Source organism: Macaca thibetana, chromosome 6 (assembly GCF_024542745.1).
Source record: "Macaca thibetana thibetana isolate TM-01 chromosome 6, ASM2454274v1, whole genome shotgun sequence".
In the NCBI taxonomy this organism is placed as follows: domain Eukaryota; kingdom Metazoa; phylum Chordata; class Mammalia; order Primates; family Cercopithecidae; genus Macaca; species Macaca thibetana.
Genome location: NC_065583.1, coordinates 109,314,868 through 109,341,365, shown reverse-complemented (window position 1 = coordinate 109,341,365; position 26,498 = coordinate 109,314,868). Strand labels below are relative to the sequence as shown.

General features: G+C 43.9%; 2 protein-coding genes across 2 annotated transcripts in view; both read left to right on the top strand.

Moving 5' to 3' along the window:
• PTCD2 (pentatricopeptide repeat domain 2) overlaps positions 1-26,498 on the top strand; it is a 475,022-nt gene that overhangs the window by 281,839 nt on the left and 166,685 nt on the right. The window lies entirely within an intron of this gene.
• MAP1B (microtubule associated protein 1B) overlaps positions 1-26,498 on the top strand; it is a 103,818-nt gene that overhangs the window by 59,957 nt on the left and 17,363 nt on the right. Inside the window, exons 3-4 of the mRNA XM_050793533.1 lie at positions 17,835-17,917; positions 20,711-20,851. Coding sequence (XP_050649490.1) covers positions 17,835-17,917; positions 20,711-20,851 — 224 coding nt within the window. The remainder of the gene's footprint in view (positions 1-17,834; positions 17,918-20,710; positions 20,852-26,498) is intronic.

Here is a 26,498-nt window from a genome sequence, read left to right as displayed (position 1 = left end):
CCCAGCACTTTAAGCCTCAGAGAGTTTCTTCAACATTTTCTCCTAGAGTAATAGCTTCTGTGGCTTATACAGAGCCTCCCCAAGCAGCATTGACTTTTTCATGATCGTCAGCAGAATCCAGGGAGGTAAGGGCAGCGTGCAGACCCCTTTCCAGCCTCTGGGGAGAGAAAGAAGTGGCCACTGGAACCTTGGTGGAGAGGAGTATTCCAGGATCCCGTTACACAATGGGCATCTGTTTGTAAAAATGCATGTGAATTTGGCCTCCAAAATATTCCATGTAGTTTAGTTCTCACTGAACTGTGGCCCACTGATAACAGAGCAGTGTTCACTCCCTAGAGAGGCTGAGACAGCAGCTTCCCAGCACTCAGAGGTGTCTCCCTGATTCTTCCCCTGGCTCTGTGAGATAACTCCCTTTAGCCCTTTTTTTGTCTGCAGCCAGCAAGACCTGGCGATAATGTGAGGCCTGAGGCCTAGCTAATCCTCCCTGTAGAAATCCAACAGTGAAGCGTCTTGTCTTTATGACTATTCGCTGAGGATGTGTAAAGGGAAATGCAAGCCCCAGGCAGCAGTAGCTGGCTGGGATCCAGAGTCAAAACTGAATTAAAAACTCATTAAGTAGTACTTTGAGCCAGCAAGCTGACTGGCTGCGCAGTGCTGGGAAAGCTGATGGCGGAGGAAGGGAAGGGGTGGCATCTTCTGTTGGCAAATGGCAGGCTGTGGGCAGGACGGGGCAGTCCAGGAAACAAGACGAAACACAGCCCACTTGTCTGTCATGCAGACATGTTTGTGAGTATAGCTTTTGGTACAGCCACATAATGTATGCTAATTGCTATATTCCTTCTTCTTCTTCTTCTTCTTTTTTTTTCCACGGGAAATGGCTCGGTGAGAAAGCTCTGAAACCAAAGAGGCAATGCAGAAATGCCAAAATGCAGACATTACAAAAGAGAGAGGAGGAACAAAGGGAAACAGGGGATCCACATTTACATCATGGTTTAGCGTTCTGCTAAATTACCACCTTCCTGGTCCATGCAAGTCGTATGGAAAATAAGTGAGCAGAATTTCCTATTTGGGTTGATTTTCACTGCATCTATCTCATAGTTTGTAATTTGTTAATTGAATTTTTTTAAAGCAAGAAGCAAAAATTTTACCCCCAAGGACTAGAAAGTTAGCAAGTTAAGATGAAACTCCAAAGTTATTATCAGAGCTTCCAGAAAATATTAATAGTACAGTATGAGCTGGTTCTCTCTCTACCACTTTTCTGAACAGGACACTTCTCAGTTGACCACAAGAGTCAGATGCAAACGGGGGAAAGCACACAACTGAGCCCACTTAAAAGAATCATCCATCTATAAGGGAAAGACTCATTCAGAATATTTTGTATGTGCCAAGCTGTGTACCTCTAGTGTTCTGTTAGATATCCTTTTGCAACTGTCATTCTTTAAATCAAATAAAAACAGACCAAGATATTAAAGGAATGCTTTGTCTAACAAAGCAAGAGTGCACAGACATTTTATATTGAAAGAGAATGGGAAATATATTTTTTACTTTGTCATTAGAATCAAAAGAAGTATTGATAAGTAGACTTTCTTTCCCCCAATCACCCTTACTTTTTAAAAATAAAAATGTAACATTCTTTAGAGCAATTTTGTAGATATGAAACAGGAAATTTTATAATGAATTTGATTCGATATGACAGAAGGAAATGCAGGTATTTTTCAGGGCGATATAGATAACACATTAAGGCATCATCTTCTGTTGTTTAAGAACTATGAGAAAAAAGTGAACTGGAGTCGGGAATGTGGTTCGGCTCTCCTCTGGAGGGATAGCTGACCCACAGAAAGCACTGCTCCTCCACTTGGCTCCTGCCCCTGTCCAGCTCCTGTCACTTGGCCAAGACCCTGAGCTGAGGAGGGCCTCAGGCTTGCTCAGCTCCTGCCTTTCCAATCCTTAATTTTGAAGCCTTGCATTTTCCAGATATCTGAGTTTACGCTGAGCAGTGGTGCCCTCTGCAACCTTAGGGTGCTCCATCTCACCTTCCAGCTTCTCCAGCTACAGCCTCTACCTCAAAATAAATGAGGTGTTCAGTGTTGCTTTCTGGGCAGAAATCCTACGTTCTTTCAGTTATACTCCAGAGCTCTGGCAGAGCTTGATTTGGTCCATTTTTCTCTAGGGCCGGCTTACCTGTTGGCATTTTTACAGGGACAAACTGTGCTCCCAATTTATACTATTTAATTTGTGAAAGAGCAAAGAGTAATACATTGTAAGAACTTTGATTAGCATACATATGGATCACTGCATATATTCCAAGTGTATATAAATACATACAAAATACCCAATGGAGACTAATGCAAGACAGGAATGTAGAAAGTGATTTTATGCATACTGCCTTTCTTATGAGAACTTGTTACTTCTCATGTAAATTAAAATCTGGGGATTTGCTCAAGGGCAAGTTTCCTCAAAGTCTCCAGATTATTTCCCTCCCTCCTTGAACTCATTTTAAACTAAAATTTCAGTCTTTTTAAAAAGAAGATAGAAGAGGATAGAATTTATTTGACTGCCTTGTTTGACTTGCTCTTTGTCAAGGGTTTCAGACCTGTTTCTCAGGAGAGCTACGTCTGTTGGTTCAGAGTATGTTTATCAATGCCTTGAAAATGCCCATTGGTCAGATTTGGTTGAATTGCCTCAGAAACAAATCTCTGTTTGTTAAGTAAACTATTGATTAAATATATGGCCCAGAACTTAATTCCTTTGGTTTACTACATCACATTTTCCTAAATAAGCAGATGTATTCTTTCAGTTATAATCTCCCAGAGGTCAATGATATTCATCTTAAAATAAATAAAAAGTACATTGTTAAGGTAAGAAATTAACCTTCAGCAAAAAATGTGGTTTGGGGACATGCTGTGGCACCCCTTTAATAGTGACCTTGTGAAGACCTTGTAGTTGAATATAAAATCAAAATGAAATCTTTCTAGTGATGCCTAATTTTAATTCCTTAAGAGATCTTACGGGGTGGCAGAATGACCACAGGCAAAATCCAATGGGCGTGTGAGAAAACCAGACACATAACTCCTGAAACTTTGGGGCAGTTTTTGGCCCTAATCACTTGGAAAGAGCTAGGCAGTGTCTTCTTTTTAGTTATTTATGCACAGCAGTGGGCTTTCTGCTAATGATGGCCTGGGTGTATATTTTTCAGATCCTGAAGGTAGATCTCCTGATTTGCTTACTTCTAAAGACAAAGTAAGCAAATCACACTTTGATTGCTTACTTGGCTTGTTAAATCCCTCTGAGTGGGATTTAACATAATAGTGTGGACTGAATCACACACACATTTCAATCCACACTATTATGGTAAATCCCACTCAGAAATGGAGTGAGTGTTTGTGTGTAACTACGGGTATGTGTATTTTTAGTTCTCCTGTTTTGCAAAAGATCGTCATCACCTGAATCCCTATAGGTGGAAGGCTCGGATCTAAGCCCTGTAAGGTTTACATAGAAATTGCCACCTTCACAGGAAGTTCAATGAGAGATACATGAAAGTATGTGAAAGCATTTTGTTAACTAGAGTCTTATAAGTTGGTTGGAGGCAACAGCTCATATAAACACTATGTACTTCCTCTAATTGAGCTATGTAGTATAGAGATTCTTAACTGCTATCCCAGAAATTGGGGGGTAAGAGACAACTCTGAGAATTGAAGTGGACAGAGAGATATTCCAGGAGGAAATAAAATTATGAGCTGGACATGTAAAAAATGGATTAGATTTAAGTGGGTATGATGCCTTATTTTATGGCACAGTAAATTCTATCACCAAACAACGCTCTTTATTTAAAACAACCTTCAAGCAAAGTATCCCAGTAGGGCAAAAAATGAATGCAGTGACCAACTGGCATGAATATCCGATTTACTAAAAATTTAGATTCCTGTTAGTGGAAATTAAATGAACACATCAGCATTGTAAATTTCCGGTTTATGTCATGTAAGCTTTAGTAGTATGGCTCTTTAAGCTGAATGCTATTAGGTGAAATGAAAAACTCAATGGCTAATTTAAAACCCAAGGGCCTGCATCCTACTGGTCAAAGTATGATTCTCCATAGGCCTGAGTCAGCAGCAAGCTGGGTTTCACATCTCTTTATCTACAGTAAAAACAGTGATATGAAGGGAAGCTTACAAGAAGGTCAATTCTGTATGATGTTTCCAAGACAGTACTCAATAGTTCGTGCAAGTGTTTACCCTTTACTAAATATATTTTTTTAGCCTTTTAATAAATATTTTACTGCTGAAATATAGGGTTTGGATTTGGTTGAGGGAGAAGTAGTGAAGGGTTTAGTTGGAGAAAGTTCTATTAAATTTATCCTGCTTCTGCCCACCGAGAGGAGCTGGGACTATCCCATACACAGTGGCTCAGCATCCCCTGTGGCAGAGCCTCTGAAGAGGTGGTCAGAACAGTTTACCTGCCAAGACCTTGTTGCATGGTCCTCTTTAATGTTTAATATAGCCAGACGTGGTTGTTCACGCCTGTAATCCCAGCACCCTGGGAGGCTGAGGTGGGTGGATCCCCTGAGATCAGGAGTTTGAGACCAGCCTGGCCAATGTGTTGAAACCCTGTTTCTACTAAAAATACAAAAAAATTATCCAGGTGTGGTGGCAGGTGCCTGTAATCCCAGGTAGTCGGGAGGCAGAGGTTGCAGTAAGCCGAGACTGTGCCACTGTATTCCAGCCTGGGCAACAAGAGAAAAATTCCATCTCAAAAATAAAATAAAATAAAATAAAGCTTAATATATAGAGCTAAAATATCTGCCCAAAGCTTTATGTTCACGTAGCTTATCAAAGTCTTCAAAAGTAACACCCTTCTCTTGCTGCTGCATGTCAGGACAACATAAAGAGAGCAGGAAAGGTTAAAGGGAAAGGGGGAAAAGACTTAAGTCTTTCCTGCTCAGAATAAGGAAAAGGAGTATAGTAAAGAGGAAAACATGAGCAAATATGATGGCTTTTCGGGGGCTATTTTTGAGATTAACATAGCAAAGGATAGTGCCTGAAGATGCAGTAGAGGTATTGAAAGACCATCTGTGGGCCAAGAGTTTAAAGAAAAGGCATTTAACAGTGTAAGAAGGACAGCTGCAGTGGCTCACACTTGTAATCCCAGCACTTTGGGAGGCTGAGGTGGGAGGATCACTTGAGCCCAAGAGTTTGAGACTAGCCTGGGCAACATAGTGAGACCCCATCTCTACAAAAAACAAAAGAAATTAGCTGGGCATGGTGGCACACACCTGTAGTGTGAGCTACTTGGAGATGCTGAGTTGGGAGGATTACTTGAGCCCAGGAGGTCGAGGCTGCAGGGGGCCATATTTATGCCACTCTAGCCTGGGCAACAGAGTGAGACCCTCCCTCAAAAAAAATTTTTTTTTTTTAAAGTGGAAGAAATGTGTTTGGGATTCAATCAAACCCAAATGGGAGAAGTTGAGAACTAGGCTTTAAGTGAGACATCATTTTGGTTTCCCAGACAAGGCCTGTAACTGAGGGTAAAGAACAGGAAAGCAGAATCAGGACTGTGCCCCTGGTGTGCCGAGAATCACCCTTCAGGTCTGGAAGAGGGAAGAACCAAGGTCATTGGGAACTGGGTGTGCTGTTCTGGGCAGCCAGGCCTCCAGCCATGACTCAACATCACAGGCACCGTGGAGAGAGGAAGTCCATAGGTGCTGATTCTGTCAGCACTTACGAATGAGCCATCTCCACCTCACCCTTTGAAATGATGCAGTGGAGGAATAAACACGATTCATACAAACAACAAAAATCACAGGTCCCTTGGGTTGGGCTAAGGCTATATGTCAAATCCTGTAACGACATGACCAGATTTATTCATCCTGGCTGGGGTGCAGGACCTGAGTGTCCACCTGTACATTACTTATTACAGATGGTGGCAGCCGAGGTACCACTTCAGCCAAGACCAGAGCTCAGGTCTTGAGCCTCATCCTTTTTGGTCAGCATCTTGACCTTAAGAAGTCCCTTCCTGGCCGATCACCAAGCTGGTTGCTGTGGCCCAGCCTGATGCTGCCACTACCAATGGTATTGTCCCCCTCACAGTTTTACCAGGGAAAAATCAACTCATACTATTTCTCCTTGGCCTAGAGCTAACAACTTTCTGAGGGATGGAAATCAGTAGATTCTAGGTTTAATATGTGTTATGTCAGCCATTTGCATGTTTTCTTTTTTTTTTTTTTTTTGGTTTTCTTTTCAATAGCCAAACACCGAAAAAGACTAATTTGATTTTTATTTTTAAAAGGCAGCTGGCTTTGAGACCGAATAGTAGTCTGATGATTTGGTTTGATAGTAACAGACGAGGGTGAAAGGTCAACCATTTCCCTGGATTTGATCAATGTCAGGAGTCGGATGGCAAATTAAATGTCCGATAAACCTATCAAATGACTCCAAGAATCAATATTTCCTGGGAAAAGTTGTTTGAGCCTTTAATGATTACATTTGCTCCCAGGGGAAATAATGCTAGCAGTGTGTTCGGGTATTAGGATAGAAATACATAAAAATCATGTGAGGATGATTTTAAAGGAGGTCACTTATTATGTTGTTATTAATCAATAAAGTATTCATCATCTGTGTTTCTGGCCAAGCCTAGTGCCAAGCATGAGAGCCACGTTTCTGCCTCTTATTGGACAGATCTGCCATCTGGAGATCCTACAGGGACCTCAAACTCAGCATGCCCCCAAGCAAACTCTCTGTCATCTGTCTTCCTGCTTCCCTTTAGGATAGCTTATTAGTTGAAAGCCAGGACTTTGGATACTGAACACCCGGTCTCCAGCCCAGTTCCACTACTAACTAATGCAGACTGTTGCACTGTTGTTCCACTGCCCTGTGCCACCTTTTCCTCCTCTGTGAAATGGCAAGAGGGGCTTCCTCATAGCATTAATGCGCACATTACATCAGATCACAGACATAAAGAGCTTAGGTCAGGTCTTGACCCAGGGCAGGTCTTGAATGTACCTTAGCCATTGTTCTTATTCATTCCTTTTTGAAATATTGATTGCGCATCTGCTGTGTATCAGACCCTCCTTATGACTTATGATTCCTGATTTAGAAACTGTCAAAACACTGTCTCCTCTTTAAACCGTATCTCTTCAGGATACGGGGAGCATCTCATCCATGTTTTAATCTCAGTGCTCAGTTTATGAACATAGCACGAATTTGCCTGAACTAACCTCCAGAAAACCGTGTCTTCTAAAACAATTCACATTGTTTTAATAAATGGGGAATACAAAGCAGGAGAAGACCATTAAGATTTTTTTAAAAAGGTGTCTGAAACCTACTCTAGTCTCAAAGTCAGGTCTAATTGATGAACCATGTGAAAGTGGCTTTTTTGTGGTAAGAATAGCTGATATAGGTAATCTTTTGGTTTTACCTAATACTGCACAGGGCACCTGGCACACCGTGGGGTTTCTTCAAAACAAAAATGATTCCCAGATCCATATCCCAAATGCTGGGATTATTCTATAACATTCTGAGGAAAATGTATCTCAGATCTTATTCTTAAAAATTAAGGATCTGGAACTTGTAAACACTTAAAACAATCTGAGAAGCAGTGAGTGACAGTGAAAAGAGAGTAGGGATCAGGAGTCCTGTGGACTGGATTTAAAACCTAGTTCCAGCTGGGCATGGTGGCTCAAGCTGTAATCCCAGCACTTTGGGAGGCCAAGGCAGGAGGATTTCTTGAGCCCAGGAGTTCGAGACCAGCCTGGGCAACATGGCAAACCCCCATCTCTACAAAAAGTACAAAAAATTAGCGAGCCATGGCGGCCTGTGCCTGTGGTCCCAGCTATTTAGGAGGCTGAGGTGGAAGAATCACTGGAGCTCAGGAGGTCAAGGCTGCAGTGAGCCATGTTTGTACCACTGCACTCCAGCCTGGGTGACAGAGAGAGAAACCTTGTCTCAAAATGAATAAATAACTAAACAGATAAATCTTAATTCAGTAGCTTATTTTGTCTCTCTGATGCTGGACAAGACAGCTAACTCTTATTAAGGAACCTGTCCCAACAGCTTCTATTTGTCCATCTATAAAATAGGAAGAATGATAAACATTGACCTTCGTGATATGCAAATGAGGTACTGTGAAAATAAAAAATTGTATAAACCATAAAGTCCATCACAAGTGAAAGGTAGTGTTAGTATTTTAGTACCCACTCTCCAATAGAACTGACCACAATATGCATAGGAAAAGCCTATGACAGGCCACTCCTCGTCTTTGAGATTCGGTTTTCTCTTCTGTAAAACAAGAGGAAGAGAGAGGGGATGAAATTGTCGCCAAGACTCCTTCAGGTCCTCCCATTCTGTGAGGTGAGGAAATTCTGATGTCTTACTCTGTAAGAGCAACAAATCCTTCTGCTAGGCTTGCGGGGACCACATTTCCCTCTTGGCTGCTGGAAATTTTACATGCAGAAGAGGAGACTCCTTTCTTGTGCATGAGGGGCATGTGTGTTTTCCTTTGCCTGCAGCAGGTTTTGCTTAGAGAACAGGGCACTCACAGATCCCACCTTGTCTCAGCCTAGAGGAAACCAGATCAGAAACTTGGAACCCTGTCATTAGAGCTTAAGCAAGTGGACATAGAAGAAAGTGCTTTGGAAATGGTGAAGCAAACACCAACACGAGTAGGCATTGAACTCTCTCTCCTTCCTTCCTTCCTTCCTTCCTTCCTTCCTTCCTTCCTTCCTTCCTTCCTTCCTTCCTTCCCCCTTTCCCTCTTTCCCCTTTCCCCCTTTCCCCCTTCCTCTCTTTTTCCCTTCCCTCCCTCCCTCCCTCCTTCCCTCCTTCCTTCCTTCTTTCCTCCCTTTCCTTCTTTTGACAGGATTTCACTCTCTTGCCCAGACTGGAGTGCAGTGGTGTGATCTTGGCTCACTACAGCCTCAACCTCCCAGGCTCCAGTGATTCTCCCAGCTCAGCCTCCCGAGTAGCTGAGATCACAGGCGTGCACCACCATGCCTGGCTAATTTTTGTATTTTTTGTAGAGATGGGGTTTCATCATACTGCCCAGGCTGGTCACTGTATTTAAAGACACCTGGAGTTGGCTCCCCTGACAGGTTACTACATCACCCTTCACTCCATGTGCCTTTTTTATTTTTATTTTTAATCTGTCGCTTCTGTACTTTGTTGAAGATGTGACCCTTAGGCTATCTTATCAACCACAGCTGGTGCCAGGATTGGGCTTTGCTGGTTCTACTTAGGTGCCCTCCAGGGAGCCCAGGTTTCAACACCATCTATGTTATTTATTTCTGCTTCTTTCAGCCAGAGGATAAAACAGAGAAAAAAGGAGCAAACTTCTTCCTTCCTCTGTCTTTCACCTTAACCCTTCATGTCCTTGATTCTCATCCCTTTGCCTTGAGAATTTTTAAAAGGGAGAAGAAAAAAAGGAAGAGGGGACCCTAAGAGAATGGGACTGGGTAGGAGAGAAACACCGAAGAGAGGTTTTAGAAAGCAGGTCAAATGAGAATCCTGCACATGGAAAACCAAACTGAAACCACTGACAACAAAAAAGAAAACTAACAACCACAAGGTCAGGAAGTATAGAGAAAATTAGGTACAGACTCAAGTTAGGTAATAACTAAATTCCCTGTAACACAAAAGATATCCAAGGTAAAAAAATGTTGTCTAACTCACAAGCAATGATCACTTTATTTAAACTAAAGAAAATTATTTGCAAAGTCTCCTGAACTTGAGTTTTTTTTATTCTCTTAAAAAAACAAGTGTTCGGCCGGGCGCGGTGGCTCAAGCCTGTAATCCCAGCACTTTGGGAGGCCGAGATGGGTGGATCACGAGGTCAGGAGATCGAGACCATCCTGGCTAACACGGTGAAACCCCGTCTCTACTAAGAAATACAAAAAATAGCCGGGCGAGGTGGCAGCGCCTGTAGTCCCAGCTACTCGGGAGGCTGAGGCTGGAGAATGGCGTGAACCCGGGAGGCGGAGCTTGCAGTGAGCTGAGATCCGGCCACTGCACTCCAGCCTGGGCTACAGAGCAAGACTCCGTCTCAAAAAAAAAAAAAAAACAAGTGTTCAAAATTTGGAGAGCCATAGATTCAGGAACATATATCAGAGATGAAACAGATGCATAAACAAAAATTTATTTCCCACAGAAAAGAAATGTCATTTCTAGGAATAACGGGGGAAGGTGGGAAAGAACTTGGCTGATGGTTCAGCAGAAACCAAGAAGGAATTGCCCTCAGGACGTGTGTGGGAGGCCATAGTGCCCTGCTGGGTGCACACACACGTGTGCGCGCACACACACTCACACACACCCAGGCAATTCAGCAGGCGTTGACTGACCAGCAGCCAACCCTGGCTGCACACTTACCTCTTACAAAGGAGAATCTTGGCATCACAGCTTGAAAATCTTTATTTTGGATGGCAGTGGATCAGGAAAAGGAGAAAGGAATAGTGTCACAGCACTGACCTTGGCCTTGAGTGGCCTCATGGAGCGTGACAAGGGTCCCCAGGCCTGTTCTTCCACACTGTCAAGTCAGTAAACCTCAGCTCTTTCATCCATGAAGAGAGGATAATATTTGCCCCACTACTTCATAAAAATGCTGTGAGACTAAATAAAGAACTACCTGAAGGACAAAATGCTTTGGCAACTCTAAGGCGCTCTACACATGTAAGGTTTTATTGCTGTATTCTGGTGATGGACTCTCTGGTGATCAAAGGATTAGATTTTGTCACTACCCGTTTCTGTGTATTAGCCTTGTATTCAGTCATTTTTGGACCCAGGTGGGATGGCACCTGGCACATAGAAGGTGCTCCAACGTGTGCATGACCTTAAAACCAGCATGCATATTGAATTATGCTTTTGCCACCTTTTTGCTCATGTTCCCTGTTGCCTCTGAGACACCCAGCCTAGAAAAGGTTCTTTTCCAAGCCTCAGGCTGAGATGTGCAAGAGCGGATGAAGGCGAAAAGATGAGTGAGTTGATTGGGGGAGTTAATTTGATGCGGAGGACCCCTGAGAAATCCAGCTCTCTCCAGGGCTAGGAATTTTACTTCCCTGGAGACAGATTCTGTGTAATTTCCTGGTAACAGCTGGCCTTCTGTTTTCTGTGCTGATGCTCTTGGTCTTTGGGGATCCGTGGCATTAGAACCAAGTCTCCTAGCACCTTTGTCTTCTAACAGTACCTCTGTGGCAGGGGTGAGGGTTTTGCGACTCACCGTGCCTTGGGATCATGTCCTCCCTCAGGGCCGAGGTGGGTTCTTGCTCCAGGGGAGCCAAGGAAGTCTTCTGTTAGGCTGGGTTGCCTCGATCCTTCTCCTGGACCCTCTCCGGAGCTCTAAGCAGGGGCACCTGGGATGGAGAGCTGCAGAGCATGGTTACTGGGTAGCCTATGTTCACCTCTTTCTCTTTCTCTCTGTTTTTCTTGCTTAGAAATGATGTGGTGGGATAGAGGGGCACAGGGAGAACCACCTGGGGCTCTCAGGAGCAGGCTTCTGTGCTGCTCGCGAGGCTTCCTTATTTGCTGGCACCTTTCCTCCCTCTGAAAAGGAAGTTTTGGGGAAACCTTCCTGCCAGGCCTCTGGGCCCCAACGTTAGTTGACAGGGATAGAGAGGACTTCTGTGAGGGGCTCTGGAAGAAAAGGTTCACTGCAAACCTCTGCTGCTTCAGGCGTCTCCCCTCCTGCCTCACCAGCTCCCGTTCTCTTCAAATCAACCACACATTTGCTTTACCTGCCATGTGGGTTTCTGCAGAAAGGAGGCCTGGAGCTGGAAATGATTTCACACCATAAGCTGCTATTACAAGCTACTGGGAGACCTGTTGGTTAGTTACTAATTCTTAGTTCCTGTACCAAGCACCTTTCATTTCTTGCTCTTTGCTGTTGAGCTACATTTTACTCTTGGGAGTGTTTTTTGCACAAAGGGTCGGAGGTTAGAGGTTTCCTCTCAAAAAAATTCACTTTGGTAAAGAGCTTGAGTTGAATAACTCTGACTGCTATCGTTTTCTCTTCCTTCCCTTCCTCCCTCCCTTTTTTCCTTCCTTCCCTCCTTCCTTCCTCCCTCCCTCCTTCTCTTCTTCCTTCTAATGAAAACAGACTTTAGTTTTTATTTTTTTTATTTTTTGAGGTGGAGTCTCACTCTGTTGCCCAGGCTGGAGTGCAGTGGCGTGATCTCAGCTCACTGCAACCTCTGCCTCCCAGGTTCAAGCAATCCTCATACCTCAGCCTCCCAAGTAGCTGGGATTACAGGCATGCACCACCATGCCTGGCTAATTTTTGTGTTTTTAGTAGCGACAGGGTTTCACCATGTTGGCCAGGCTGGTCTCAAACTCCTGACCTCAAGTGATCCACCTGCCTCGGCCTCCCAAAGTCCTGGGATTACAGGCATGAGCCACCGTGCCCGGCTTGAAAACAGACTTTAAAACCAAGACATTTAGTGCTTGTGGTCTTTCTCGATTGACTAAACTTTACTTTCAGCTAAATCAACCCAGTTCTTTTTTATCTCACATATTTTTCTCTCTAACTCCAGAATCTTCACATTGTAAGTTATTCCATTGTTGAATCTGGGCAGGGGGCTGGGAGTAGTTGGTAGGTGAAGAGAGGGCGGCAGTGGGAGCTGACAGAGCAGAGAGGCAGAGATGGGGGCAGGACGACTTTTCTCCTGACTAAAGCCCCTGCCCATGCCATGCTCCTCAGTCCTGGTTACCAGTAGTTCAGGACCCTCCTCATCATTTCCCTTTCATACTGAGTACAAATCAGAGGCTTTCTTTATTCTTCAACTGCCATTTCTATTTCCTTCTTCCAAAACCAGGGCGAAGCCTCTGAGGGGTGTGTGTGCTTGTGTGTGTGTGTGTGTGTGTGTAGATGAATCCTAAACTCTGTGGAGAAGAGATCCCGCAAGCATCCTAGAAATTTACATACATAGATAATAACGTTTTGCTTTAAGAGATTTCAGAATCAATTGAATATAGTAAAACATAAGCTACTAAAAAAGCCAAATCTTATAAGACACATAGGTTCAATTAATCTGACACGTTTTCAAAAAGGAATAAAATCCCCACAATACCAAAAAATGCAGGCTTCCTTCTGAGTTCCAAACACAGCTTTGGGAGAACACAAACAAAAGTCTCATTGTCTGCAAGGCCCCTGCTGCTTCGAGGGTCCTCAGACCGTCCTCTTTTGATTCTGAGGTGGCCCGGACCCCTTTTGTCACACACAATCTTCTCCACTGCCCCCGCCCCTGCCCCCGACCCAGGTCGAGGCTTCACAATCATGCTGAGTTTTGTGGGGAAGCCCGCAAAGACTTTTTCTTATGAAGCAATAAGCGACACAATCATTCCAGGTTGAGCCCCCGCTTTTGCTGCCCTCAGACCGATGCAAAGTTAACTATTCACGGGAAAGTTAACTATTCACGGGGCTGCCTAAGGGTTTCCCTGTGAGGTGTCGAATGGAGAATGCGGACTACAATGGTGGGGAGAGAGGCTGGAACCCGGCTGCCTTTCTTTCCTGGGAACTTCTTTTCTGAAGCAACTGAATGAGACCTTTACAAGCCAGGGTGGTGGCCTCCCTTCAGAATGCCTGGCCCGTTTCCCAGTGTGAAGCATTCCCCAAATATGCAACTTTGTGAGCATCCCAGTCGCCTGCGCTGAGAACCCGCCCGCCTGCCGCAGGAAAGCTGGCACCCACGGGGATGCCAGGGGTGGGGGCGCGTCAGGGCCCCTCTGCCAGGCTTGACCAGATGCTGGGGTGGCCCGGCCCCACTTTACATCGTCCCAGGAAAGAATCTGGCCAACAGTCTGGCTGTGACAAGAGCTAGAAGCTTCTCTCTCTCCCTTTAAATCCCCTCCTTCATTCAAATCCGATCCTATAAAAAGGCTTTTGTTGAAGGAGCAGCCATGGCATCTTGGTGCACGTCTGTGCCATTCCTCTCGATATTTCCAAAGATGGACAAAAGAGAACATCGTTAGTTGAATTCCTGGGCAAACTGGTCTGAAGATTGACTTGGAAGGAGTGGAGGTAAATGGCAGCTGTCACGTGGCATTTGTTTTGTTTGCAAGTGATGAAGCCAAAGAAAGGGACTGCTGGTGGATGGTAAGAAGCCTCCTGCCAGGGGCCACCTCGGCAGCAGGCGAGCTCACTGTGTGTTTGGGGAAGAGCGTGATGTGGAGGCAGGTGGACTGTGCAGGCTGCTGTCACCTGGACGTGGGTGTTGAAGGGTGCGGTTGGCGAGGCTGAGGGCATTTTGTAGTATCACTTCAGAAAGAAAGAGGCTCTGATTTCATTACCATCACTTGCGGAGGGAGCCACTTTATGTACCTTGTTCAAGTCTACTTGTATGGATTCCTGCAGAATACAGATATGATGACAGTCATATCTGGACATTGCACTGCCTGATGCTCTGGGTGCCCACAACAAAATTGTGACCAAAGAAATGATATTCCTTCTCCTTGGTCTTAAGCTTTTGCTTAATTTCATCTCAACCTAGTGCCTTTGAAGCTCTTGAAACCTTTGTTTCAAGAAGACCACTGAGGGAAAGACCTAGAAAGAGGATAGTTTCATGTGTCTTGCCAATTTTCATTTTATCCTTTGCTTATTTAAGTTGATTTTCTTTTGCTTTAGCTTTAAATGTACATGGTTGTCAAAACCAAAAACAACCAAAACGCCAAAAAGCAATGTCCAATAAATTACAGTATTTAGCATTCATAATGAATTAACTTTCTTTCCTGTGGTTTATTCTTCTTAAGCCTCAGTTCTTTGTCTGCTCAAACTGTGGGACTTTGTTCTGTTTTGGAGTTTATTTTTAGGCTTTTGGAGTAAGACATCACACATTTTCTCTTAATTTTAACTTCTTTTATGTGGGATATTCTGCCACCTTTGCTTTTTTTTGGCCAATATTCTTCTCCTAGTATTTTCTGCCTTCCTGCTTTTGTAAGCTCATCTCTGATTTTATTTCTTTGAACCTTTCCCTAACTGTCTTTTGGCATTTGGTGTCTGTGCCTTGTCTATTTTAACAAATTTTCGTCCAGTAACCAAACCCATAGGGCAGCGAAGCAGAAGGACTCTAGATCCAGGTGACCTGGCTCCAAGTCCTGGCTCGACCACTTACTAGTTGTGTGACTTTGGGCAGGTTAATTCTCTTCTGTAGACTCATCGCTCTTGACAGTAAAGGGGGATAATCACAGTACCTATGTCGCAGAGCTCTTCTGAGGATTAAATGAAGCCATGTGTGTCTTAGAACAGTGCCTGACACCATGATTGTTCTGTTTAGGCTTCTATCTGTGATGTGGGGTTTATTGGTAAATGTTAACTGTTAGGGAAAGTAAGATGATGGGGGAGAATGGGCTTGGTAACAGTGATGGTGGTTGGTGGTGACTATTTCAACATGTTGCTGTTTCTGTAGTACTTCTGGTCCTTCTTGATATAAAGGAAAAAGAATCAGTGTATCCTGGACTGCTTTACGTTTTTTATTTTCTAATTGCTTTATTGAGATCTAGTTTGCATACCATACAATTTACCCATTTATAGTGTACTAGTGAATGTTTTTTGGTATATTATTAATTTTTAAGTCATGATAAAATATATATAAAATATAAAATTTGCCATTTTAACTATTTTAAAATGTATAATTTGGTGTCATTAATTACATTCACAAGGTTGTACAACCATCCCCTCTTTTTATATTTTATCAGTTTTTTGAGACAGAGTCCTGCTCTGTTACCCAGGCTGGGGTGCAATGGCATATTCTTGGCTCACTGCAGCCTTGACCTTCTGGGCTCAGTTGATTCTCCTGCCTCAGCCTTCCACGTAGCTGGGACCACAGGTGTGTGCCACCACACCCAGCTTTTTTTTTTTTTTTTTTTTTTTTTTTTGAGATGGAGTCTGACACTGTTGCCGGGACTGGAGTGCAATAGTGCAATCTCGGCTCACTGCAACCTCTGCCTCCTGGGTTCACATGATTCTCCTCTTGCCTCAGGCCCCCAAGTAGCTGGAATTACAGGCACACATCATCACAGCCAGCTAATTTTTTGTATTTTTAGTAGAGACGGGGTTTCACTATGTTGGCCAGACTGGTCTCGAACTCCTGACCTCGTGATCCGCCTGCCTCGGCCTCCCCAAGCGCTGGGATTATAGGCATGGGCCACCGCACCTGGCCTTTTTTTTTTTTTTTTTTTTTGTAGACATGGGGTCTCAACTTTGTTGCCCAGGCTAGTTTTGAACTCCTGGGTTCAAGCAATCCACCTGCCTCGGACTCCCAAAGTGCTGGTATTATAGGCAAAAGCTACTGCGTCCAGCTTTCATCACCTCTATTTTAAAAACATTTTCATCACTCCAAACAAACTGTACCCACTCAACAATAACTCCCCATTCTCCTTCTCTTAGTCCCTGGTACCTTCTAACTACTCTCTAACTCTATAAAGTTGCCTGTTCTAGAGATTTCATATAATTGGAATCACTATATTTATCCTTTTGTATCTGGCTTATTTCATTTAGCAGACTGTTTCCTAGGTTCATCCATGTTTTGGCATTATCAGAACTTCATTCATCTTGTGTTTGAATAATCTTCCATTGTACTGATATACCACATTTTACCCAATCATCCATAGATGGACATTTGGGCTGTCTTACCATTGTGAATAATGCTACAATTAACATTGGCATACAAGCATCTGTTCAGGTTCCTGCTTTCAATTCCACCTGGAAGTAGGATTGCTGGGTCATACAGTCATTCTATTTTAGCTTTTTGAAGAACTGCCGAACTATTTTTCTAGAGAACAGTTGCTTTTGGTCATTCTTTCCTCTTGTATTTCTCTCCTCTGGTGTCTGCCTCCCTCCGATTCTATTCCATTTCCTCCTGCTGCCTGAGCGTCATTGTACTTCCAAGCGGCAGACATGTTTGTGCCTACCCTCCCAACCATGCGTCTCCCTCCCACATTTCAGAGAGAACACCCACTTCCCTGTCCTTAGCAGCTGCCCAAGCATGTATCACCAACTCTGGCCGTACATCCGCCTGATCATTTCATCCTATTGTCCGGGGAGGGGAAGTCTTCGTAGAAGGTCGTGCACAGGTCTCCGTCCCCTTTGGCTGGAGGGCTGGTTCGGCCACTGAATGACCCTAGGACCTGTGAGTGGGGGGAAGTCAGGGATGTGGAGCCACAGCCCTGCAGGGTTTCAGCCTTCCTTAGACAGGCGGTCATCACACCCAACACCTTGCTTTATTGTTCTCCGTCCATAGTTTTAGGGGGCAGTTTGGCCACCCTGTTTCGTGGGAGGGTTGTTCTCCACTTTTCATTTGCTTACAGTGTCTCCAGTTTCCTATGAGCAAGTGAATTAATTAATGAATACTCCAACAGACTGTAAGCCTGCCTCAGACAGCCATTCTGATTGTTGGGCTAATTGTTAGCTGGAGTTTCTGGATGTCATTCATTTCACAATAAGGCTCCTAATTAATCTCAGTGCAGTTCTCACCAGAAGAAAGGCTGATACGGAGAAACATCCCCAATTACCATGAGAAAGGAAATGTCAAGAGCCCCATTGAGTTTTCCTGGCACCCACCCTTGTCTCAGATGAAAACCGCCATTACCGCAAGGAGGCTGCCTAGACCGACCCTGAAAACTGGAGAGTGTGAGAGCAGGAGGAGCCCCCGACCACACAAACCCAGCTCGGGGAGGAACCTGCTCGTGGCTGCACCCTCTTTTTTAATAGTACCAATTATGTTTCCCAAAATGATGTAGAGAATCTCGGAGCTGTGTACTACATCGGAGGCAGAAATTCCTGTGCTGTCCCAGGAGCAGCAGGGCAGTTTTTATCTGGAAAAGCTAAAGGTCTCCCTTTTGTGTGTGTTTTTGTGCCTGCAGGACAAAAGATCCTTCATCACCGAAGTGACGTTTTAGAAACAGTGGTCCTGATCAACCCTTCTGATGAAGCAGTCAGCACTGAGGTAAGCATTCAGCTCTGTAGAATCTGGGGCCAGGCCCCACACACTGGCTAGGGACCCAGTGGATTAGAAGGGCTGGGCAAATGGGGGCAGGAGAGGGTCACAACAGAGAGAAGTTCTGCGTTAAGAGGTCTTTCTTAACCCCCCACTAAATGGTTGGTTCTCTGCATCGGTACCACCCAGACTGCTCCTCCTGATAAGGACAAAGTGGAAGATAGTAGCTGGAACTGTAAGATTTTGTCCAGGCAAGGCAGTATGAATTTGGGGTGTTTATGAGGGGGGTGGTGGGGAGTGCTGCTGGGATGGAGTCTGATAGGGATGTATTAGGGGAAATAGACACAAGCCCTCAGGCTGGAACATACAGGACAAGCCTGGAGAACAATGGCATCTCAAGAATGGCAACCCAGTGCAAGCCCCATTCAGAGCCTTCCTGCACACTCCTATCGCTGTGGAAAGGCAGCCTAGCATAGTGGTCAGAAGCATGGGCTGGCGCCAGGCCACCTGGGTTCATAATCCCACATCTGCCTCTTACTAGCTGGGAGCCTCAAGCAAGCTATTTACTGTCTTTGTCTCAGTTTGCACCTCTGTAAAATGGAGGTCATAATAGTTTCTACATTTAATGTTCATATTTAATGTTGTGCTTAGAAGTACCAAGTGCTTAGAACAGAGCATGGCACATAATGACTGAAATGTAAATATTAGCTGTGATTGTTACTATTACCACTGTATGAAACTGTTGCTATGGAGAGTAACTGGGTATTTCGGAGCCCAGTGTGACATAAGAACTTAGTTGAAGCCAAGAGTCCCTGGTCACCCAGGCCAGAGGAGCTGCTGTCACTCCACTTTCCACTTCCTTTATTACAGTTGAGCACTTCTGAGATTGAGTTGCTTCTTGGACATTAAAGTAGCCAAAGTCCCTGGGAGCCTCCATTATTTGCAGTGTCCCTTCTACCCACACTTTGAGCATCTCTGTGACTGTATCCTGTTTTTGTAAGTGGAGATATAATTCAAGGACCATAAAATCTATCCCTTTAAAGTATGTAATTCGGTGGTCTTTAGTGTATTTACAAAGTTTTGCAACCATCACCCCTATCTAATTCCAGAGCCTGTCTTTCATGCCCCCAAAGCCCTGAGCTCATGGGCAGTCACTTTCCATTCTTCCCCAGTGCTGACAACCGCGAACCTGCCTGTCCTGATTTGCCAGTTCTGGACATTTCATATAAATATAATCATATACTATGTGGCCTTGTGTGTCTGGCTTATTTTAGCGTAACAATTTCAGGGTTCATCCATGTCGTAGCATGTGTCAGGACTGCATTCATTTTCGGGGCTGAACATTGCCAGTGTATGGATAGCCCACATCTGTGCATCCATTCCTCAGTTGATGGACACTTGAGTTGCTGCCACTTTTTGACTGTCATGATGTCACCTGTTCTGACTTACTTCTGCCTGCTTTAGATCAGCAGGGCCTCTGACAATGCATGAAGGTGCAAAGCTGAGGAAAGTGATGGGATAGCAATCTCTGTTACTAACAGAGTCAGGAAGTAATTACAACTTGAAAAAAGCTGGAGAATTACAGCCTGTGCAACGTGGTGAAACCCCATCTCTACCAAAAATACAAAAAATTAGCCGGGCATGGTGTTGCATGCCCATGGTCCCAGCTACTCAGGAGGCTGAGATGGGAGGATTGCTTGAACCCAGGAGGCAGAGGTTGCAGTGAGCCGAGATGGCACCACTGCACTCCAGCCTGAGCAACAGATTGAGACCCTGTCTCAAAAGGAAAAAAAATAATAATAATAAGCTGGAGGATTAATATATGTCCAGGCAAACTGCCCAGAAGAGTTGTGAGAAAGGAAAAATATGGAATTTTATAAAAGGAATCCAGGCTTGCCTGTGGAGCAGATGGGGCTGAAACAATTACTTAGGTACATGTGTTTTTTCCATGATTAGACTGTGGGGTTCTTGGGTAAGGGGTCATGGTCTGTTTACTTTTGTATCCTCCCCTCAGTGCCTAACATGATGCCTGGCAAGTAGTATGTGCTGAACATTCATGAACTGGGCTCAGAATAGATACCTTGGTGCTTTGGAGTGGTGTTTGCTGAAGGATGGCTGGCTTCCTGCCACTTAAAAGTTCACAGAGTTCTTCAGCGCAAACCATTTGCAATTCTCTCAAAGACTGCTACATAGGGGCAGCCTTTTCTTTCTATTCAATGACAAGCACCTTACTGATGCCGTTGGAAACTGCACTTGGAGCTGTGTGCTTGCTGAACGCCTTGGAAGGGAAGAGATGCCGTATGGGAGGGGTTGGTTTGGGACCCTAGTTTGGAAGCCCGTGCTTCCTGAGGAGGCCACTGGGGAACCTGGACTATACATGGTGATTCAGCCTGTGAGATAGTTCCAAGTCTTCCCTGGTTTCGCAGACCACGTGCTGCTAGCAGACATTTCTAACAGCTGTGGAACGAATGATTACCAGCTGTGAAGGCTGCTTTGAAAAAGAGGAGGAAGCTAGGGGGAGAAAGTCAACTATTGCTACTTTCTTGGTTGTAGAGAAACTTTGAAAATGGCATTCATGGGCAAACTGATAACTACGCTTATTGGCTTTGTGGATGATCCTACAGCCAGGGATCCATTCAGCCCTCCAGTGCTCTTCTGGCCTCCAGGAGAAATTAGACCTTTGGGGAATGAATGCTTTTTGCTGGTAATAAACTCCCATGGCCCCGAAGGCTAGCCCTGTCCTGGCGGTGGGACGGCAGCACTGCCCGCGGCTCAGGGCCTACGGTCTGTGCTTTATTGCAGGTGCGTTTAATGATCACTGATGCTGCCCGACACAAACTGCTCGTGCTGACCGGGCAGTGCTTTGAAAACACCGGAGAGCTCATTCTCCAGTCCGGCTCTTTCTCCTTCCAGAACTTCATAGAGATTTTCACCGACCAAGAGGTAGGTTCATGTCTGAGAATATCTGTGTTTCTGGTGGCTTGGTTGCCTTCGGTTCCTCTTTGAGAGCACAGGGGGAGACAGAAGAAGAAGGGAAGGGAAATTCACAGCTCTCCTGAAATAAGCAAAACTGCATGCTCTAAAATACTTTATTTTTGTGGCTCATTGCCAAAATAATTTAGAGCACTCATTTACAATTAATTGGAATAATTCTTAATGTGCCTGAGATATAGATGGGAAGGATTGAAACAGCCAACACTTTACAGATGGTCAAAATGATGGAGAAACTTGAAATGTCAGAGCCCAAAAGAAAACCTATGTTTCCTGTTTTCTGAAATAATACTCCAAAGATATCTTGGGCTTTTGGCACCACCTTTTCCAGGCCTAATTATTTCAGATTTTTCTTACTTTAATGCCTGGTACCAATGTTTGAACTTGGGCTGTTTGAACAGCCCACAAAAGAGAGAGGGCTCTACAAAAGGAGGCACGTAGGAAAATGGGGCACGTCTGTGACCCAAAAAAAACATGGCTAAAGTAGCTGGACTGAAGCTGGGTCATTCGTATTTCTAATGCGTATCTTATTCAAAGATGACACATGTGAAGTGTTGAAAACTGTGTGAAGTTAGCAGTATTTGGTCAAATGAGATCAAAGATTTTGATGTGCTTATTTCTGCTTGGGAATTTATCCTGGCCGGGAAACTTTCCAAAGTAATGCACCTTGTTTATCTAGGTTATATATTTATAGCAGTTACAGAAACAATTCAGACCAATCCCCATAGTAGGTTGGGGCCTGCCTGTGGCCGATAGCAGATTTCTACATGGAGGGACTGAGGGATGTTCTGATAAGAAGAGTTACCAAGTCTGTTTAAAACTGTCTTCCTGAGATGGCGGCTTGTCCATCTCATGTGTACTGCGAAGGGCCACGTGTCCTTCTGCACTTAATCTTCCTTGGCCCTGTGGTTCAGAGAGAGCTCTGTTTGTACTTTTCATCACTAGCAAGAACTGTAAGCACACTGCCCAACTTCATCTGGGTCACCTGGAAGCTTCTTTAAAAACACTGATCAGATGGCATAATACTGTTCACTCTCCAGCCACTGGGGAGGGGAGAATGCAAAACTGTGAAAAGGAACATTTTTGAAGCCCCAGCTTTCAGAAGGTGTGGCATCATCTGCATCTTGAAACACACGCCAGGACGGGATCCCCCAGGCAGGCAGCTCCTTTCTGAGAGGCTTCAGAGCTCACTCCCAGTTGGTTCATCTTTACCACTTCAAAATGCAAGCTTTGGCCCTGTCTTCCTCCAAGGCCACTAGAGTTCATGCGTCTTGCCTCATTTGTCTCGGTATCCATTGCACCTGCACGTAGTAAAGGCCTAGTAAGCCACTGTTCGATTGCATTGAAATTCCAAAGCTAGGGCTACAATTCTCACTCTGCCTACTGTCCTGAAGTTGTTGTTTGATCACTATAATGTCAGAATCTTTTGCAAGATTATGTCCCCATGTGCATGTTGTACCCAGAGGCAGGTAGGTGGGCATTTGTCTAGTAGCTGTGGGATCACACACATTATTAGCATCTTGCCTCAGGGAAGAGAGAAAGCTGCAGAAGGCTGGAAGGGGCCCAATGACATGGTGAGCAGTTAAGTGGCAGGCTTGTAGCTCATTTGCATGCACATGGGCACTTTCCACATTCCTGTGCAGTTCTGTAGTTATTTTCTAGTGGTTGGTTTCTACCCAAGTGATTGGTTTGTCTTTTTTTGCTGAAAAACCAAGCAAAGGAAATATGTAAAGAAAAGTGTTTGTCATTGCCAAGATTTTCAATAAGGAAGTAACACAATTTGGCATATTTGCATCTCAGATAATATCTCCCCTTCCCCTTCTTTAAATAAGGTTGTTATGAAGATTGCTGCTTATTCATTTTTACTAGATTATGGAAGCAAAATTTTAGCACCATGGGCTGTGCATGTGTCAGATTTTGCCACTAACTACAGAAAAAGAAAATTGCCCTAACTGAAGAACTCGAGTTCCATGGAAGGGCAGATTCCCCAGGGTTTATAATTATTGGGGTAGGTTCTGGAGGACACACATTTTGATTATACTCAGGTATCATGTCATGTTCTCTTCCGCCACCCACAAACCCCCATGCTGGTACTTTTGAAAAAGCAATAGTTAATACATAATGAAAAGGATCTCTAGGATTTTTCCTAACAGACTAGATCAATGGTGTCAGTGTGGTGGGGGAAGGCAAGGGACATTGGGTCAAATTCACTCTTCCTCCTGCCCCAATGAAAGTAACTCAGCCTTTATCTATTTTACATTGTGGACTTTGAAGAAAGGATGCCACAGCTAAAGTGAATTGAAAATCACTGGACTGGACCAGTGGTTATCAGCCTTTTGGAGCTAGGATTGCCCATTGTTGCCTTGGAAAAAGGGTTGAGTAACTGAATAACAAACAGACCTTGAAGACCACTTGGTGTCCAGCCCTGTTCCTTTTATCCAGTCCTTGAAACGTACTAGTTAACTCCAGGGAAACCAAAACCACAATTTGGGACAAACAAAAATGATACTTTTTAAAAAATATAAGAACAGCTAAAAATAAATAGACTGAAAAAATAGAACTATCAGTACACTTTGAGCTTCAGGGTTTTGGAGTCTCAATCACCAGAGATCAACTAACAAAACCAGAACTAACAGACAGTGCTATTGTCTGGCTGACCCCACTCCTCCCTGAAATCCAGGGATGGTGAAATCATCATCTCCTGGGGGCATTTTTCAGTCTCTCTGTTGGAAAGTTTTTCCTTATTTGTCTCATTGTATCTTCAAGGAAGTGATGTGATCCCTTTCCCACCTACAGTGTCTTAGATACCCTTCACCAACACTGCCAATTTTTTCCCTTTTAGATTAATCATCTTCAATTTTTACCCACAGTTCTTCAAAACCCTGCTCGCTATCCTTCAAATGTGTTCCTCTGTCAAGAAAGGGAGGCAAAGGCCAGGTGCTGTGGCCCATGCCTGTAATCCCAGTACTTTGGGAGGCCAAAGTGGGAGGATCACGCAAGACCAGGAGTTCTAGGCTGCACTGAGCTATAATCTGCACTGCACTCTAGCCTGGTCAACAGAGCAAGATTCTGTCTCTTAAAAAAATTAAAAACTCAACTATACTTAAAACATTAAAAAAATAAAAAGGAGAGGAGATGGGATGGGTATGGGGGGAATTCAGGAGTTTAATCCTGGTCATGTTTTAGTGCCTTGAAATCAGACAGTTGGATTTATGAGAACAGAGCTCAGGGAACTCAGAGTTGGGCTGGAGGTATTAATTTGGAATCCATTAGCATATTAGAGGTATTTAAAGCCCAGAAGATAGATGATGTGACCTAGAGTGAGAAATATTTTAAGAAGAGAAAGGGGCCCAGGTCCAGTGTTGAGAGGTCATGAGGCCAAGAGGAAGGAGCCAGTAAGGGAGACTTATTTCAGGTTTTTGCTTGTTGGTCTAATTTCTCTAAAATGTCATGACTCAGACTGGACACCCTATTTCAGGAGTCATTTGACCATGTTAGGATTGTGAGAGTCGATAATGTCTATAGTTTTCAGTACAATCTTCTATTAAAGAAGTCTAAAAGTGACTTTTGACCATCACCATACACCATCAAATTTCAATGGGGAAGAGATGCAGGCTTTGAGGGGCTCTACAATTTATATAATTTAAGGGCTCTTTTTTAAGAAAAATGAAACAATTATTAATACAGAATTAAGTACAGGGCCATGCCAATGAGGTACCTTGAAGTTTAAGCTTCTTTGGCTTCATGATAAATCCATTTGACCATCTACTAAAATCCCTGAGTCTTTTCCATGGATATTATTGTTAAGCCACATCTCCCAATCCTGTAGTTAACCCTGCTGGTTTATTGAACCTTACATTTATCCCTTTAAAATGCCATCCTGTTAGAGTTGACTTAGCCACCATCATCCCCATGTCAAGAGCTTTTATAAATACCTTAATTCGGCCATCCCACATTTTGCTGTCTCTCATTTTCATACAATCCACAGATATACGCATGACTTCACCATTTTCATCCAAGTGAATACAGGCCAGGTAATGAGACTTGAGGCCGCCCATCATAGACCTCCCTCCAGGTTGACATTAAGCAGCACTAGTTATATGGCTGGCTGGAAATCCACCTAATTCTGCTATCACACTGTTCAGGGATCCTATTAAATGTCTTGCTAAAGCCCAGAGATACACTGTCTACTGTATTTCCTCATCAGCCAAGCAAGTAACCTAATCAAAAAGGAAATGTAGTTAGCAGGCCATGGTTTAGAAATTCACATCTTGTTTCATTAATATCATCTGCAGTAAAACCGTTTATTATATCTTCCTTCCTCTTCCAGTATGCCTGCATTTAATCAGAAAAAGTAATTCACAAAAAAGATTATCTTTGTCCCAAAGCATATTCCTCCCAGTTGCATCTGTCATCCAATTTTGCAAGAACCAGGGTAGCACTCAGTGTGGTTACATCTGAAGCACCCACTCCAAGAAGACAACATGTGTTGAACGGCCAAGTTTGGCACACAGATCAACAAACATCTCCTGAGCCTGATTATGTATTGAGGAAACAAAGATAACTAAAATACAAAGATACAGAAGATATATTTCCTGCTATCAGATATGTTTAGAGTAGTGGGTTATAATAGGTACCATTTACCATGATGATGATTTCCCAATTTGTTCAGAAGAAGCCTCAGTTTCCAAGTCTAAGAACTAGTCACAAGTTTCCTTCCCACTCTTAACATTGTTGGATCCTCCTTATGGTTCTCATCTATTCATTGAATAAGCTTGATTGGGTGCTGCCTTGGGCTGGCCACTCTTAAGACCCTGTCTTTGCCCTTGAGGTACTCTCTACTCTGGAGTTGGCCCACAGGTCTGGAAAGAGGCTGTGGGGGAAAACACAGGCTTCATTCTGTTGTGTAGTTCCAAGGATGTAGGAGTTGTTCTTCCTCCTCTTCCCTCTGCCCAATTCCATCTGTCTGTTTTATGACTGAGGGCTCTGTCCAGCCCTGTCTCTGCATTCTTGTCTCATCATTCAGAGTGTGCTGCTACTTCTTTGGAGGGACCAGATTTTCCATCTCCAGAAAGAAACCTGTCAAAGCAATGCTGGCTTTCTTTTCTGCTTTGCCTTGTACATCACGGTTGTTCATTCACCAGTGTCTCTTGGCTATCTTTCATGACCTCTGACTTCTCAGAATTCTGTGCAATCTTGTTTTGTTTTGGGGTCATTTCCTGCATTTCATAGAAATTCTCTGGATAGAGGCGAAAAGAGGAAAAGTAGGAAGATATTCCTTAAGTCTTTCTACCTTCTGCTTCAACCTGGTGATTACATACTTTACATAAAAAGAGCTAGTGATTGAATGCCCCCTACTAACAGCTGGATTATACTCTTGGCTGCCACACCTCTCAGCTAGGGTGGAATTTCAAAAATTAAAATGAACTAAACTTAACTTTTAAATTTCACTATTAAAGATTCAGCAGTTATCCTAGATTTGCCTCCTAAAATGTATTATAAAACATGAAGAGTTTGTAAGTGCTCTGTATGAAAATTGGGATCTAGAGACTTTTAATTGTGCTACAATGATTGTGATGAGGGTCTCTGCCAGTTATTG